Raw genomic sequence first — 16455 nt, 5'->3', positions numbered from 1 at the left:
CTTCAGGGCTGGAGATTTAACCACCTCTGGGGGCAGCCTGGGCCAGACTTTGAGAACCCTTCCGAGGAAGAAATTTTATTTAATGTCCAACCTAAGCCTCTCCTGGCACAACTTGAGGCCATTTCCTCACTTCTATTTTTTCAGCACCTTGTGTGAGTGTTTACTTAACTCTGGCCAGAGGGCAAGGGCTAGAATTCTGTCACAAACAATTAATTTTTGTTTTGCAAATTGAACTTTGTCATTCCTTTTTTTTTGTCCAGCATCTCTGCTTTCTCCAAGATGTCAGGTTTGTGTTTGCTTTCATTAAGCAGGGCAGTTCTGTAGATAGTGAGAGAAACCTTCCCCAGGGTTGAAAGCACATCAGCCATCCTTAGATGAGGCTGATGTGTTTCTTAACAAGGTATCTGACTGTCTTCTTTTACAACTCCTGACCATTCAGGGTGATGCTCTGCATGACTCTGGTGCCACTCCTCAACAGAGCTTTGCAGGCTGGAGCAATGCAGCAAAAGCATGGAATCACAGACCTACAAAGATCATCTTGTCCAACTCTCTTGATGTAGACAGCCTCCACTAGATCAGGTATTGCTCACAGCCTTGTCCAGCATGAGCTTGAATATCTTCAGGAATGGGGCCTCAAACACCTCCTTGGGCAACCTGTTGCAGTGTTCCACCACCCTCACGGTGCGGAACTTGTTCCTCACATCCAAGCTAAATCTGTTCTTCTCCCATTTCAGACCATTGCCCCTCGTCTTGTCCCTGCAGGCCTTTGGGAACAGTCCCTCTGCAGCCTGCTTGGAGCCCCTTCAGATCCCAGAAGGCTGCCTGAAGGTCTCACTGAAGCATTCTCTTCTCCAGGCTACACAACCCCAGCATCATTGCAGAGATGCTCCAACCCCCTGACCATTTTTGTGGCCTCCTCTGGAAGCTCTCCATCAGGTCCATGTGCTTCCTGTATTGAAGGATGCACATCTGGACCTAGTACTGCAGGTGAGGTCTCCCCAGAGCAGAGCAGAGCAGAGGGGCAGGATCCCCTCTCTCCATTTCTGACTACAGTGCTTCTGATGTAGCCCAGGCTGCCCTTGGCCTTCTGGGCTGCAAGTGCCCTTGCTGGCTCATGTCTAGCTTCTTGTCCACTAGAACTCCCAAACTCTTTCTGCAGAGCTGCTCTCAATCTCATCATCTCCAGCCTAGACTGATATCTAGGGTTGCCCCAACCTAAGTGCAGTACCTTGCACTTTGCCTTATTGAACCTCATGGGATTCTCTTGAACTTACTTCTCCAACCTGTCAGGATGGCACTTGTCTCATGCTTCAGATTTATCAACTGCACCACACAGCTTGGTGTCATCTACAAACTTGGTGAGAGTGCCTTAGTCTCATTGTTGAGATCATTGGTGAAGATATTGAAGAGCACTGGTCCCAGTACAGACCCCTGAGGAACACTAATTGCTCATCTGAACATCAAGCATGAAGAGGTAGGCTTGGCCAAAGCCTGAGTCATGATACAGTGGTACCTATCTTAGTTTTATTTTGAGTGTTTATTTATTTATTCATTCATTACAGAGTCTACCAAATTGTAAGAGAATCGCTGATATTGCCAGTCCTTTGTGCTGTGCTTTACCACAAAACAGCAGCCAAGTGGAAAATGCAGAGGATACCTTACATCCATCAACTGATGTACTTCCTCACTGGAATATTTGGATTCATACTGTTTGTGCTAGCAGCAGATCTCATTGTTGTATTCATAGTCTTTTTTTTTTTTAATGCTTTACCTAGGTGGATGTGAACAGACTTTAGCTTTATTGGGATCTACTACAGTAGAGAAAACTGCCAGCTAAAAATGAACTTGGAGAGTTTTATTTTGCATTTTGTTTAAAGAAAGCATTGCAGAATGTAATTATAGCTGTCCTACCAGGGGACTGAAAATACTCACTTGTCTCAGCAGCCTCATCCTTCTTCCCTTGTACTCAAGACTGGTCTGGCCACACCTTGAGTACTGTGTCCAGTTCTGGGCCCCTTAATTCAAGAGAGATGTTGAGGTGCTGGAATGTGTCCAGAGAAGGGCAACAAAGCTGGTGAGGGGCCTGGAACACAAATCCTATGAGGAGAGGCTGAGGGAGCTGGGGGTGTTTAGCCTGGAGAAGAGGGGGCTGCGGGGAGACCTAATTGCTGTCTACAACTAACTGAAGGGAGGTTGTAGCCAGGTGGGGGTTGGTCTCTTCTGCCAGGCAAGCAGCAACAGAAGAAGGGGACACAGTCTCAAGTTGTGCTGGGGTAGATGTTAAGATGGATGTTAGGAGGAAGTTGTTGCCAGAGAGAGTGATTGGCATTGAAATGGGCTGCCCAGGGAGGTGGTGGAGTCACCATCCCTGGGGGTGTTGAAGAAAAAACTGGATAAGGCACTTAGTGCCATGGTCTAGATGACTGGCTAGGGCTGGGTGCTAGGTTGGAGTGGATGATCTTGGAGGTCTCTTCCAACCCAGTTGATTTTGTGATTCTATGATCCCAGGGATGCTCTTACAACTACAGAATTCAGGCTGTTCAAACATCTGAAGCTGCCTTTCTTTCCTATCTAAACTAGTATCCTCTGCTGATATCTTCTTTGTATTACTTACAGTCTTGGCCTGACAGGAGATTTCAGGAGTTTGGTGAATGCTGAAGGAAAATACATACTGAGTATGTAACTCTGCAAGTGTTCCGAGCTGAACTGTGGAGGGGGAAAGTCTTGAGATCAGTGAAGGAGAAAATTGGGCTACTATGAGGCAGACCGGGAGATGAAGGTGCAAAGAGTTGGTGAGGTAGCTCAGATGTGTTGTTGTTAGTTTTTTTTTTTTTCATTAAAATATATTCAGAGTGAGTCACACAGAATGCAGAATCACACATTGGACTCAGGTCGGAAAGGACCCTCAAAGCTCATCTTGTCCGACCACCCTGCAGTCAGCAGGGACATCTCCAACTAGAGCAGGTTATTCAGAAGTACATTAGAAGGTAGAAAAAAACTGTTGCCATTGTGTGAACAACTTGGAGGTTGGGCCACAGGTGCTTAAGAAAAGCTGGTCAGTGACAGACTGACAAATCCTATGCTGCGATGAAGAGACGGGGAGGCAGCTTGATGCAAGCTAAGTTCCAACTTTGTTAGGCAACATACAAGGGTATTTATACTTTTCAGAAAGTATCAGAAGGCTTAACATTTTTATCTAGTGATTAGTCATTTTATCACATGCAAAATCGTCTTTTCTTCCAATCTAAATGCTGTCTGCCACATCTGGTTCCCGGGGAGCAACAGTCTTAGCATATTCATCAGATAAGAAGGACAGGCATATTCATCAGATGGCAGGACAGTCTCCTTGCTTCTTCTGATCAGATCACTCTGACTCAGTTTGTGCCCAAGGCTTGTGTTGCAGCTGGTCCACTGATTGACCGTTGTTACATTAATGGCCTGTGATCCCACAATCCTGGGCTTTTATTTACTCACTGTTTCACAGCCAACACCCCAACCGTCACGGAGCAGCAGAACTAACCAGGTCCTCTCAATCACAACTGCGAAAAACAGCCTGGAGAGCTCACTAAGCTTGAGTCTTGGTCTTGAAAAGTTAAAATAAGCCAATGTTGGGCCTAGGTAATTGATATCAAGTGATAGCTGATGTCAAGTGGCACCTTCTAAAATCACTCCTGTTGCAGAAAAAAAGCTACATTTAAGGAAGCTACTAGAAAATTGGAATGTTTGCAAGTGTTAGTGCTCAGTGAATGGATGTTATCGCCTTGGAAGGCAGTGGTCCTGCCTCTTGGTGATTCTTCTGTCATTCTGTTCTTTGGTGCTTCTTTTACTTCTTCACAGACTAAAATCCCATCCTAAAGTGTATGAGGTTACTTCTAAGAACTAAGGAAAAAAAAGAAAACAAAACCAAAGCCAGAAGAGCCAGAAAGATTGATTGATTCAACCTTAATTACATCTCCAAGTGAAGGGGCAGTCTCAGCCAGGGGTTTCTGTGTGCCAGCAGCTGACACCGCTAGGACATCAGAGAAACCAATCTGTTGATGCAACAACATCCAAGTAGATATGGAAGCCAAAGGTCAGGAATTAGCCTTAAGTAAAGGTTTAAGGCAGAATTCCTTCAATGAGGTGAGAGACACTTCCTGCATCAGGAATGGTGTGGTCAGCAGGAGCAGGGAGGTCATTCTGCCCCTGTACTCTGCACTGGTTAGACCACACCTTGAGTACTGTGTTCAGTTCTGGGCCCCCCAGTTTAGGAGGGACATTGAGATGCTTGAGCGTGTGCAGAGAAGGGCGACGAGGCTGGTGAGAGGCCTTGAGCACAGCCCTACGAGGAGAGGCTGAGGGAGCTGGGATTGGTTAGCCTGGAGAAGAGGAGGCTCAGGGGTGACCTTATTGCTGTCTACAACTACCTGAGGGGTGGTTGTGGCCAGGAGGAGGTTGTTGTCTTCTCTCAGGTGGCCAGCACCAGAACAAGAGGACACAGCCTCAGGCTGCACCAGGGGAGATTTAGGCTGGAGGTGAGGAGAAAGTTCTTCACTGAGAGAGTCATTGGACACTGGAATGGGCTGCCCGGGGAGGTGGTGGAGTCGCCGTCCCTGGAGCTGTTCAAGGCAGGATTGGACGTGGCACTTGGTGCCATGGTCTAGCCTTGAGCTCTGTGGTGAAAGGTTGGACGTAATGATCTGTGAGGTCTCTTCCAACCTTGGTGATATTGTGATACTGTGAGTTCCAGTCTGTGAAATGAGCCTTCAGAACAGCTTGTGGAAGTGTCTCTACTCTTCTGTGGAAGCCAGTATTTCTGTTTGATCCAGGCATGCAGGTGGTTATCAAACCAAAAATCAGTGGTTTTGCTTTTTATCACTTGGAAATCAGGCTGCCTGATACCTTTAACCACAAGATTTTAGCCTTTGTTCATAGATTTAAAATTCTCTTCTTGTCCTTTTTGCTTCTGACAGACAGTTGGCCAAGTGTAGGCTTTCCTACCCTGACTGGGTTCCTGTACTTGGCATAACTGATACCACACCTGAGTACTGGGTTCAGTTTTGGACCCCTCATTGCAAGAAGGACATTGAAGGGCTGAAAGATGTCCAGAGAAGGGCAATGAACCTGGGTGTTCCCTGCCCCCCCACACTTTGGAAATCACCCAGACCAGACTCAGTCGGCTCTGGGAATTGAATGAAGCTTATATTTACAGCTAGCACAATATACAAGCAGATATCTGCAGTACATACAGTTATATACAGAAATATACAAGGTAAAAGGTAATACAGAAACACAACTCCCCTCCCAGAAACCTGAGTCCCCAGGAGGGGCTCCCAACCACCCCTGCACCTTCCCCCTGCCCCTCTCAACCTTACCCCAGTCCCAAGGAAGAATGGAGGTTCGGCCAGGGGGTTAGGAAGCAAAGTGGATTAGGCCAAAATGGAGAGTGAGGTTAGAGAGCAAGATGCATCTTGGAGCTCACCAGCAGCAGAAGTGAGAGTGATTATCTGTGTTTTGCTTTTTGTTTTTATACATCTCAGCAAGCCTATGGGTGAAGTAGACATCACCGTTGTTTTCCTTCCACAGCCTGTAATCTAATTCTTCTCACCAAAACATTCCAGCCTGCTTCAAACTAGCACATGGAGGCTTTGAACACAAGTTCCATATGGAGCAGCTGAGGGAGCTGGGTTCGTTGAGGCTGAGGTTGGAGTGAGGTGGGGGTTAGTCCCTTCTCACATGTAACAAGTGACAAGACAAGAAGTGGCCTGAAGTTGTGCTGTGGGAGGTTTAAGTTGGAGATTAGAAACAATTTCTTTCTACAAGAGCAGTCAGGCACTGGAACAGGCTGCCCAGGGAGGTGGTGGAATCCCCATCCCTGGAGATGTTCAAGAAATGTGTGGCTGTGGCTCCTGGGGACAGTGGTTTAATGGCTGTGGTGGTGTGGGGTGATGGTTGAACTTAATGGTCTTAGAGGTCTTTGTCAACCAGAACAGTTCTATGGTGCTGTGATTCAAGCATTAAGGAAGAAGGGAGCAATCCATTACCCATAAATAGCTGTAGTTACCCAACATGATTTATATTGTGACCCTAAGACTTCTCAAGTCAACACTTTATCTCCTGAAGTGATGCCTACATTTACACTTGCAACAGCCCCACCCTTGTAGCAGGGGTGAGGGAGAAAAAAAACATCTTCCAGATTACAATTTTTCTTTTGTGTAAAAGGTACATAAACATGGGTTAGTGACATAGAGCTATATGTTCAAAAAGGAAAAGAATAGCAAAAGATGACCTGAAAGGTACATTTTAGAAACAGTGTTTTGAGTAGAATGCTTCCATCAGAAGGGAATTGTTATCTTTTTTTAGGAATCTTAAAATCTGGAAGGACAGGGTTGATTTCCAGCATGGAAATGGGGTATGTGCAATGGGAAGAGGCCCAAAGTGCATCTTTTTGATAAACACAGAGTAAAATTGAGCACTCTGAATTACAAAGTGGCTTGGATCTTACAGCTGGTGACTGCCCCTCTGTGCTCAAAAAGAATAGGCCCACCTAAGAGTCGAATCTTAAACCAAAGCAAAATCCATCTGGGGACAGGCATTAGTAGCACTTTTTCCTCTTGGAAAATAATTCCAGTCTGCTAGGTAATGCTGCTGAAACAAAGACATGGGTCATTGAGTGAACAGTTGGGTATTGTTGGGGAAACATGGCATTAACATGGGATGAGGGTTCCATGAACCTAATAGCCACATTCTCAGCTGTGCCTTTGATCTCAGGTGTCCTAGCTGGACTTCTGTTACCCGATGCCAGGTGTTATTGCTCATAGGAAAAGTACTATCAATTTCTCTCACTTTGTCTGGATTTAGTAGTCTGAGAGGACAAATCCGTGATGAGGTGCTCTGAGAATGGCAAGAAGCTCTGTATATGGTTGTGACCTCAGTGGATCATCTTTCATCCTTCTGATGTTCACCTGGGTGCTAGCTATGCAGCTGTAATAATGCAAGTTGGAAATGCTTAGGGGAAGGGAAAAAAATGGCCAAAGAGATTCCACGTTTTGTAAATATCCAAGGGGGGGCAGAGGAGATGGTCAGCTTTATTTCCACTTCACTTTTGCTATGTGAAGCTGCTTACAGTTGATCTGGCCAGGCTGGATCAATGAGCCAAGGTCAGTTGTATGAGGTTCAACAAAGTCAAGACCTGGGTCCTGCAGCTAGGTCACAACAACCCCATAAATGCTCCAGGCTTGGGGACGAGTGGCTGCAAAATGCTTAGCAAGGACCTGAGGGATGTTGGTCAGCAGAGGTTGAAGATGAGCCAGCAGTGCCCAGGTGGCCAAGAAGGCCACCAGCATCCTGATCTGGACCAGGAATGGTGTGGCCAGCAGGAGCAGGGCAGGTGTGAGGCCACACTTCGTGTACTGGGATCAGTTTTGGGCCCCTCCCTCCAAGAAGGACATTGAGGGGCTGGAGCACATCCAGAGAAGGGCAGCAAAGGTGGGGAAGAGGGCTGGAGAGGAGCAGCTGAGGGAGCTGGGGGTGGTTAGTGTGGAGAAGAGGAGGCTGAGGGGAGACCTCATTACTCTCTTTGAGGAGGTTGGCCACAGATTGGGTTTGGTCTCTTCTCCCTAATAAAAAGTGATAGGATGGGAGGAAATAGCCTTAGGTTGCCCCAGGGAAAGTTTAGGTTGGACATTAGAAGATTCTTCACTGAAAGGGCTCTCAAAACACTAAACCAGGCTGCCCAGGACAGAGGTGATTGAACCTCTATCCCTAGAGGTGTTTTGGAGCTGCACAGATGTGGTGCTGTGGGACATGGTTTAGCACCAGACTTGGTAGAGTTAGAGAATGGTTAGAGTCAATCTTAAAGGCCTTTTCCAGGTGGAGGAATTCTGTGATTCTCTGATTGTGAGCTCCTTGAAAAGAGGTTGGGCAGAGGTGGGGGCTGGACTCTTCTCCTGAGAAACCTGTGATAGGAGATGAGGAAATGGCTTCAGCTTGTGCCAGAAGAGGTTTATGCTGGACATGAGGAACAATTTCTTCCCCAGAGGGGTTGCCAAGGCCTGGTACTGGCCACTCAGAGGAGTGGTGGAGTCCCCATCCCTGGAGGGATTGAAAAGCCATGGAGATGTGGTGCTGAGGAACCTGATTTAGTGAAGTCAGAAGCAAGCTTAGAGGTTTTTCTGCACCTTCTTTCTCTTTGCTGGAATTAGAACAGTCAAATTCACTGTGGTTTAGGTTTTTACTCTCAATCGTCATATTTATTTCATGTATAAAAATAAAATGGAGATACTTCCATGATAAATAATAATGAGATCTTCACAGGCTGGGTGAATTACTTGAGCCCAGTTGAAATGAGCCTTTTTCTGTCCTGAAACATCTGTGGTGGCTTTCGTTAGGGCAGTTGAGTCTCACACCTAGAAGAACACTCAACAAATTAAAAATGCATTTCTCCCTAGGTTGGGCATTTTTTGGTCGTGTTTTTTCCATGTTGATAACCAACCCACAGTGCTGCTTCACCTCATTTCTTTCATCTGAGCGTGGTGCACTAGTTGTGAGAGAAACAAGTCTGACGAATAGCTGTGATTCACTTGATGTGCTTCACAGCCCACCCGGCTTGTTTCTGAAATACATCTCAGCAGCAATTTCATCTGAACAGCCTTCATATGATTCTGTGATGATGATGATGATGATGATGATGATGATGATGATGATGATGATACTACTGCCCAGCTACATCATGGTGTCGTGGAACCTCAGAGCGTGAGCATAGCCCTGTGTTAAACAGCATGTGAGTTATGGATGTAGAATTCCTACCACAGTACAATCACAGAATCATTTTGATTGGAAGAGATCTTTAATCATAGAATCAGCCAGGTTGGAAGAGACCTTCAAGATCATCCACTCCAACCTATCACCCAACCCTGTCCAATCAACTAGACCATGGCACTAAGTGCCTCATCCAGGCTTTTCTTCAACACCTCCAGGGACGTTGCCTCCACCACCTCCCTGGGCAGCCCATTCCAATGCCAATCAGTCTCTCTAGCAAGAACTTCCTCCTAACATCCAGCCTATACTTTCCCCGGCACAACTTGAGGCTGTGTCCCCTTGATCTGTTGCTGGTTGTCTGGGAGAAGAGACCAACCCCCACCTGGCTACAGCCTCCCTTCAGGTACTTTAAGATCAACCCTTAACCCAGAACTGCCATGTCCACCAATAAACCATGTCCCTCAGCACCTCATCTGCACAGCTTTGAAACCCCTCCAGGGATGGTAACTCTGCCACTGTCCTTGTCAGCCTGGGCCAGGCCTCAACACCCCTTTTAGAGAAGAAATTGTTCCTCATGTCCAACCTAAACCTCCCCTAGCGCATCCTATTACAAGTCACCTGGGACAAGAGCCCAACCTCCACCTGTCTCTAAACCTCTTTCAGGGAGCTGGAGAGAGCCAGAAGGTCTTCCCTCAGCCTCTTTTTGTCCAGGCTGAACAATCTCAGCTGCTTTTCACCAGCGCTGTTCTCCAGACCCTTCACCAGCTTCTTTGCCCTTCTCTGGGCACTCTCCAGCCCCTCAGTACTCTTCTGCAGCTTCTCAATACTCTTCATGGAGTGAGGGACCCAAAGCTGAACCCAATACTCAAGGTGTGGGCTCACCAGACCCAGTACAGGGGCACAATCCCTGCCCTGCTCCTGCCAGCCACACTATTGCTAAACCAGGCCAGGATACTGTGGATACCTGGGCACAGACTGGCTCATTATCAGCCAGCACCCCTAAATCCTTTTTTGCTGGGTGCTTTGCTGCCACTCTGCCCCAAGCCTGGAGTGTTCACGGGGTTGTTGTGACCCAGGAATAGGTCCTGGCACTTGGCCTTGTTGAATCTCATCCCTTTGGCCTCAAGCCATTGGTCCAGCCTGGCCAGGTCCTTTCTGCAGAGCCTCTTCACCTTCCAGCTTACCAGCACTACTGCTCAACTTCATATCATCTGCAAACCTACTGAGGGAGCCTCGATCCACTCACCCAGACCATTGACAAAGACATTAAAGAAAACTGACCCCAGCAGCAATCCCTGGGGAACACCACTGGTGACTGGTCACCAACTGGAGTCAAGTCCGTTCTCCACCAGTCTGTGGGTCCAATCACCCAGCCATTCTGTTACCCAGTGAAGTGTCCACCCATCCCAGCCACATGCAGCCAGATTTCCCAGGAGGATGCTGTGGGAGACAATGTCAAAGGCTTTACAGAAGTCCAAGCAGACGACATCCACAGCCTTTCCCTCATTGCTAGGCAGGTCACATTTATATGAAGGTTGCTGCATGGCTGCAGGTTCTGGAAAGCTCCCTACACATCATCTGGGAGCATCTTACACTCAGTACTGCTCTCTCCTGCACCTGAAGATGTGGGTCAGTGTCTCCTGTGTGGAGTAGTCTTTTTTTTTGACATGATCCTTTCTGCTGGTGATCAGAATAGAAGCAGAAGGAAAAAGCTTTGGGAAAAAGAGCTGGGAAATTCGGGGGTTAATGCTGTGAAGCCTGTGGGTGCTAACTGGGTTCTGTTAAAAAATGAAATGAAATTGGGTGGAGGTAGATAAAAAGAAATCTGAAATAATTGTTCTCTTAGAATATGGCCTTTCCACACAGGCAGAAATCTTTCTCTTCACTTCTGTCTGAAGAGAGAGTCAAATAGAGAATCTCATCTCTTAATTAGAAAGAAAAATACTCATCAAACACATCTCATCACTGGAAAGCTAATGATCCGCAGCTGCTAGTCTGAAAGGGCAGGGTTGGGGTTTTTTTTTTTTCCCTCTGAACAGTAGGAAGTGTTAATCATTTTGGATGAGATTTCTTTTTTAAATATACTGTAGTTTGCAAAAGAATGGGGCATTCAATATTCTAACCTAAATTATTTTTTGAAGTGTTGTACACCAGGGATAGCATCGTGTGCCTCCCTGAATGATCGTTCCCTGCGTGTGCCTCTCACTAAGGGCGTCAGCTGATCCGCTGGTGTAAGTGGCCAGTTCATGCCTGTGGCTTTGAAAGTCTTGATCTCATGGGGGAGAAGGCAAAAAAAAAAAGTCCTCACTCACATTCTTCTGTGTAAGAAGTGGCAGCTATATTAAACTATAACCTTTGAGACTCCCACTCCTCCCTTAAAATAGTTGGCTTTTTTCAGGAGTGATGAGGATCCTTTTTTTAGACAGAACCAGAGCCATTATTTCCTTGGAAGAGATCATGCCAGATACAGTCTACGTTCCACTGGATGCTACAGGGCATGGGCAAGTCCAAGAACTGTCCTTTTAGATGCATTCCTTGGCTTTTCGGGTTGTTTTTTTTCCTCTATGGATGGATACATAGGCTTTCCTCCACTTCATCTGTGAAGGTTTCTACATAGCATTCTCTTTGCTCCCTCTCCCTGCTTTGTGCTTAAGAACTGAGTCCTGGATTTTCTCTTGGCTCTGCACCATATTTTGAGTTTTCTCTTTTTTGACACAGAATGTTATGGGTTGGAAGGGACCTTGAAAGACCATCTAGTTTATGTAGACATTTTGTCTAATACTGGGAATCTCCCTCCCAGGGAGGTGGTGGAGTTCAAGAAAAGCCTGGATGAGGCACTTAGTGCCATGGTCTAGTTGACTGGATAGGGCTGGGTGATAGGTTGGACTGGATGATCTTGGAGGTCTCTTCCAACCTGGCTGATTCTATGATTCTATGATTCTATAATTCTTGTTCTCTCCCATCTGTGTTTTGTGAGCTCATCTCTCACCACAAGGTTACTTCACTTGCATTGCCTTCATAGTACTGGCATAGAATCCAAGCATGGTGGAGGTGGATAGGGACCTTTGGAGATCATCCAGTCCAGCCCCTCTGCCAAAGCAGAGTCATCCACAGCAGCATGTTATGGGAGACAGTATTAAAAGCCTTGATGAAGTCAAGGTAGATGACATTCAGAGCTCTTCCTTTGTCTGCCCGTTAGGTCATGGTTTTATAGAAGATTATCAGATTAGTCAAGCAAGATTTTCCCTTGGTAAATCCACCTTGGCTACTCCTGATAACCCTCTTTTCTTCCATGTGGTTAGAGATGGCCTCCAGAATGAGCTGAGCCATGATCTTTGCAGGGATGGAGGTGAGGCTGACTGGGCAGGAGTTGCCTGGGTCTTCCTTCTTGCCTTTGTTGAAGCCTGGAGTGACACTGGCTTTCTTCCAGTCATCAGGCACCTTTCCTCTTCTCCAGGACTTTTCAAAAGTGATGGAGAGAGGCTCAGCAACAATACCAGACATTTCACTTAGCACTCATGGATGCAACCATTCTGACCCTTGGATTTGTGTGTTTTAATTTAGCACAAGTGTTCTCTAACCCAGTCCTGACTGACTAGTCCTGACGCCCCAGATCACAGGGGTGTCAGGGCACATGCTCCAGCCCCTTAATCATCTTCATAGCCCTAAAATACAGATTTTTCTTCTGTGTCTGGTGAGAGCTTGTGCCTAATAAGAGCAGTTTGGTTTAACCCTAAACAGAAACCCCACAGAAGACTTTTAAAATCCATCTCTAAACAAAAACCCATCTAAGGCTTTTTAAATTCACGTTTTATCTTACTAATCTTTGTGTCTGTATCTTGCAGACTCGGGAAAGTCAGACCTTTTTTGCCTTATCTGGGTGCTGGCATTTCCTTAAGTTTTCTAGTTCTGAGGCAGAACCATTCGTTTTGTTAGGTTTTAAAAGCACAACTGTGATGGTTTGGGTGTTCCCAGCCCCCTCACACTTTGAAAATCACCCAGACTAGATTCAGCAGCTCTGGAAGTTGAATGAAGCTTATTTTTACAGCTTAGCACAATATACAAGCAGATATTTACAGTACATACAGTTATATACAGAAATATACAAGGTAAAAGGTAATACAGAAACACAGCAGCCCTCCCAGAAACCTGAGTCCCCAGGAGGGGCTCCCAACTGCCCTTTCACCTTTCTCCAACCCCTCTCCCTTACCCCAGATCTTGCCTTATGCCCAAGGAAGATTGGAGGGTCAGCTGGGGTGGTTAGGAAGCAGGTGGATTAGTCACAAAGACGGCAGGTTGGGTTAGAGAGAGAGAGCTGCAGCCCAAAGCCCAGACAGAGAGCAACCATGATCAAAAGTCAAACTATTTGGACAAAAAGAGCTTAGCAGGATTCCTCTGTGTATATCCAGTCGTGGTGTGTAGTGTAATTTGTGTAATTCATGCTTGGGTTTTGTTGCAGAGGAGGAAAGCAAACCCAGACTATGGCTGAAGCTGGATAAAGCAAAGGCTTTTCCTTTTTTTTTTTGTTTGGGGTTTTTTTTTCCCTATGGAATGTTGTGTATAAAGACGGTTTCGGTTTGAGCCCACCCAAGTCAAAGTAAGTTCTTTCCTTCCAACCACTGATGTTGTACCAGCACCATCAGGGATCGGTATCTGCTAGACGTTTGGAGGATCTGACAAGGGCCTCCAGGCTTCAGAAAAGTCAGTGTTGTACCACTTGATGGGGCTGGCAGAACTGATACTGAGGTCTAGCACTAGAAACTTGTCAGAGCTCCACAGAAAAGAGTAGGGATGGGCCGCTCCAAGAAGGACATTGAGGGGCTGAAGGTCCAGTGAAGGGCAACAAAGCTGGTGAAGGGTCTGGAGAAGAGGGCTTGGGGAGGAGCAGCTGAGAGACCTGGGGATGTTTAGTCTGGAAAAAAGGAGGCTGAAGGGAGAACTTTTTGCTCACTCCTGAGGGGAGGTTGGAACAAAGTGGGTGTTGGTCTCTTCTCTGTAGTAACAAGTGATAGGGTGAGAGGAAATGTCCTCAAGTTGCATTAAGGGAGGAAGAATTTTTTTCACAGAAAGAGGTGTCACAGCTTGGCCCAAGTCTGCCCAGGGCAATGGTAGTGCTACTATAGAATCATAGAATCAACCAAGTTGGAAGAGACCTCCAAGATCATCCAGTCCAACCTAGCACTCGACCCTGTCCAATCAACTAGACCATAGCACTAAGTCTAGAGGGACTGAATAGCTGTGCAGACATGGTGAGGGCCATGGTGACTTAGCAGTGTGGAGTTAATAGTTGGACTTGATGATCTTAAGTGTCTCTTGCAACCAAAGCAATTCTGTAATTCTTAGATTTTATGGGGCCCCAGTGCCCCACATGGCCCCAGTGATGGAGAGGAGCCCCAGTTATGAAAGTGCAGATTTCTGAGAGACCCAACTTTGCCATGCTTTTGCCATCCTCCACCTGTCAGCACTCAGGGTGTTTTGAAGAAACACCTCAGTACTTCTAAAGTTTTCAAACTGGTGGTCTGAGGTGGCTTCTCTGCATTCCTTTCAGTCCCATTTTTGATGATTCTGTAGTCAGTATTGTTCTACTCTGCTTTCATTGAGATAGTTGGACATTCTTACCTAGTTTTCTATGCAAAAGATTTTTTCAGGTTACATCAGGTTGGAGGGCACTCTCAAAGGTCACCTTGTCCAACACTCTTGCACTCAGAAGGGACACCTCCAGCTAGATCAGGCTGCCCAGGGCCACATCAAGTCTGACCTTGAGTGTCTTCAGGAGTGGGAACTCGACTACATCCCTGGGCAACCTGTTCAGGTTTAGTTGTGGTGTTTGCTTTTGTGTGACATCATTGTAGATCATTACCAAACAACCACATTCTTTCTTCCATGCATGTTATTTCAGTAATGGAAATAACTCACCTTTTATTTCTGAAACTGTCATCTTGCTGCTATGCTATTCTGCATCACTTTGTTCAAGGCCAAATGGGATCAGGCCTTGAGCACCTGAGTCTGTTTTAGAGGCAGCCCTGCCCATGGTAGGGAGGTTGGAGCAGATGATCTCTGAGCTCCATCCCAATGTGAGCCATTCTGTGATTCTAGGATTTTATGAAAGAACAACTTAGCATTCCTCTCAGACTACATCACTTTCCTTTTTCCAAGAACTAAGGTTCAGTGGAAGGTGTAGGGTTTGTTTCATGCAGGTAAGTGGCCAGTCAGCTAGGAGGCTGAACAATTTTCCTACCTTAGGAGAGGTGGCCTTCTTTAGGATTGTCTTAATCTGTTGTTTCAAATGGGCACAAGTGTTTAATATAGTGCTGATTTGAATCATTTATTTTAATTGTGATCTGTCTTCCAGCTTTTTCTTTTTGTGGTCTGGAACTTCGAGCTTTACATGATACCACTGGCTTTGTTGCTGCTTCTGGCATGGAACTACTTCTTGATTGTATCAGGCAAAGACAACAGGCAGCATGATACAGTAAGTCTTCTCTGCACTGGGCACATGCATGTCCTTTCCTTTCTTTTCCTTTTCCCTTTCTTTTCCTTTTCCTTTCCCTTTCCTTTTCCCTTTCCCTTTCCCTTTCCCTTTCCCTTTCCCTTTCCCTTTCCCTTTCCCTTTCCCTTTCCCTTTCCCTTTCCCTTTCCCTTTCCCTTTCTTTACCCCTTCCCTTTCCTTTCCCCTTTCCTTTCCTTCCCTTCCCTTTCCTTTCCCCTTTTCTTTCCTTCCCTTCCTTTCCTTTCCCTTCCCTTTCCCTTTCCCCTTTTCCCTTTCCCCTTTTCCCTTTCTTCTTTCCCCTTTCCCCTTTCCCCTTTCCCCTTTCCCCTTTCCCCTTTCCCCTTTCGCCTTTCCCCTTTCCCCTTTCTTTTCCTTTGTTTCTTCTTTCTTTGTCTTTTAAACTAGATAAAGTTTCTTAACCTGAGTTCAGATATGACACCTTAGTGAAAGCAGCTCAGTCCACAATGCTCAGTGGATGATTTTCCCACCTGCAGCATTTTTTACTTTTTCTCTCCAGCTGTCCAATAAAATGTGTCTGTTTTAGTTGGAAATGTCATGTAAAAACGAGGCAGGACGTGTCCTACCCTGAGAATCTGGTCTGTGTGGGAGCAGAGATGAGAGGCTTCACTGGTCAGGAGATGGCAAATTGTTTGAGATCCATTTTGTGCCGCTGTGTCCTTCTGTTGCAAGGGCTTGGGGTTTTTTTATTTCACATATTGAAGCTAAAGGTTAAAATTATTTCAATTTGTTAACAGTTTCACAATGTTATCACATTTTACTGGATTTCATAGTTTATCACTGATGTTACCATTCGTTGAACTTAATATAAGCCTTTTCTTCTCAGTTTTTTCTCCTCTTCTGATTTGCTCTCCTTTTCTTGATTTCTTCTTATTTTCTTATTTTTTGTCTTCTTAACTCAATTTCATCTCCTATTCCTAATTTATTTCTCACATTCTTCTCTTTTTCCCTATTTCTTCCTCTTTTCTAAGTTTCTTGTCCTTTTCTTAATTTCTTTTCTGAATTTCTTTTCCTTTTCTCGATTTCTTCTCCTTTTTTTATACTCTTGATTTCTTCTCTTCTCCATTTATTCTCCTTTTCTTAGTTTCTTCTTTTCTTATTTTCTTTTCCCTTTCTCAATTTCTTCTCCTTTTTTAGACCCTTCTTAATTTCTTCTCTTCTCCATTTATTCTCCTTTTCTTAGTTTCTTCTTTTCTTATTTTCTTTTC

The 16455-nt window shown here is 45.7% G+C and overlaps 1 protein-coding gene across 6 annotated transcripts in view; it reads left to right on the top strand.

The window, feature by feature from the left end:
- MCTP1 (multiple C2 and transmembrane domain containing 1) overlaps positions 1-16455 on the top strand; it is a 411441-nt gene that overhangs the window by 312420 nt on the left and 82566 nt on the right. For all 6 annotated transcript variants that reach the window (XM_064140769.1, XM_064140771.1, XM_064140772.1 and 3 more), the window contains exon 16: positions 15092-15211. In XM_064140769.1, the coding sequence (XP_063996839.1) occupies positions 15092-15211 (120 nt within the window). The remainder of the gene's footprint in view (positions 1-15091; positions 15212-16455) is intronic.

This window comes from Pogoniulus pusillus, chromosome Z, assembly GCF_015220805.1.
Source record: "Pogoniulus pusillus isolate bPogPus1 chromosome Z, bPogPus1.pri, whole genome shotgun sequence".
Taxonomy (NCBI): Eukaryota; Metazoa; Chordata; class Aves; order Piciformes; family Lybiidae; genus Pogoniulus; species Pogoniulus pusillus.
Note: the sequence above shows the minus strand (reverse complement) of the source record. Positions and strands in the feature narration are given on the sequence as shown.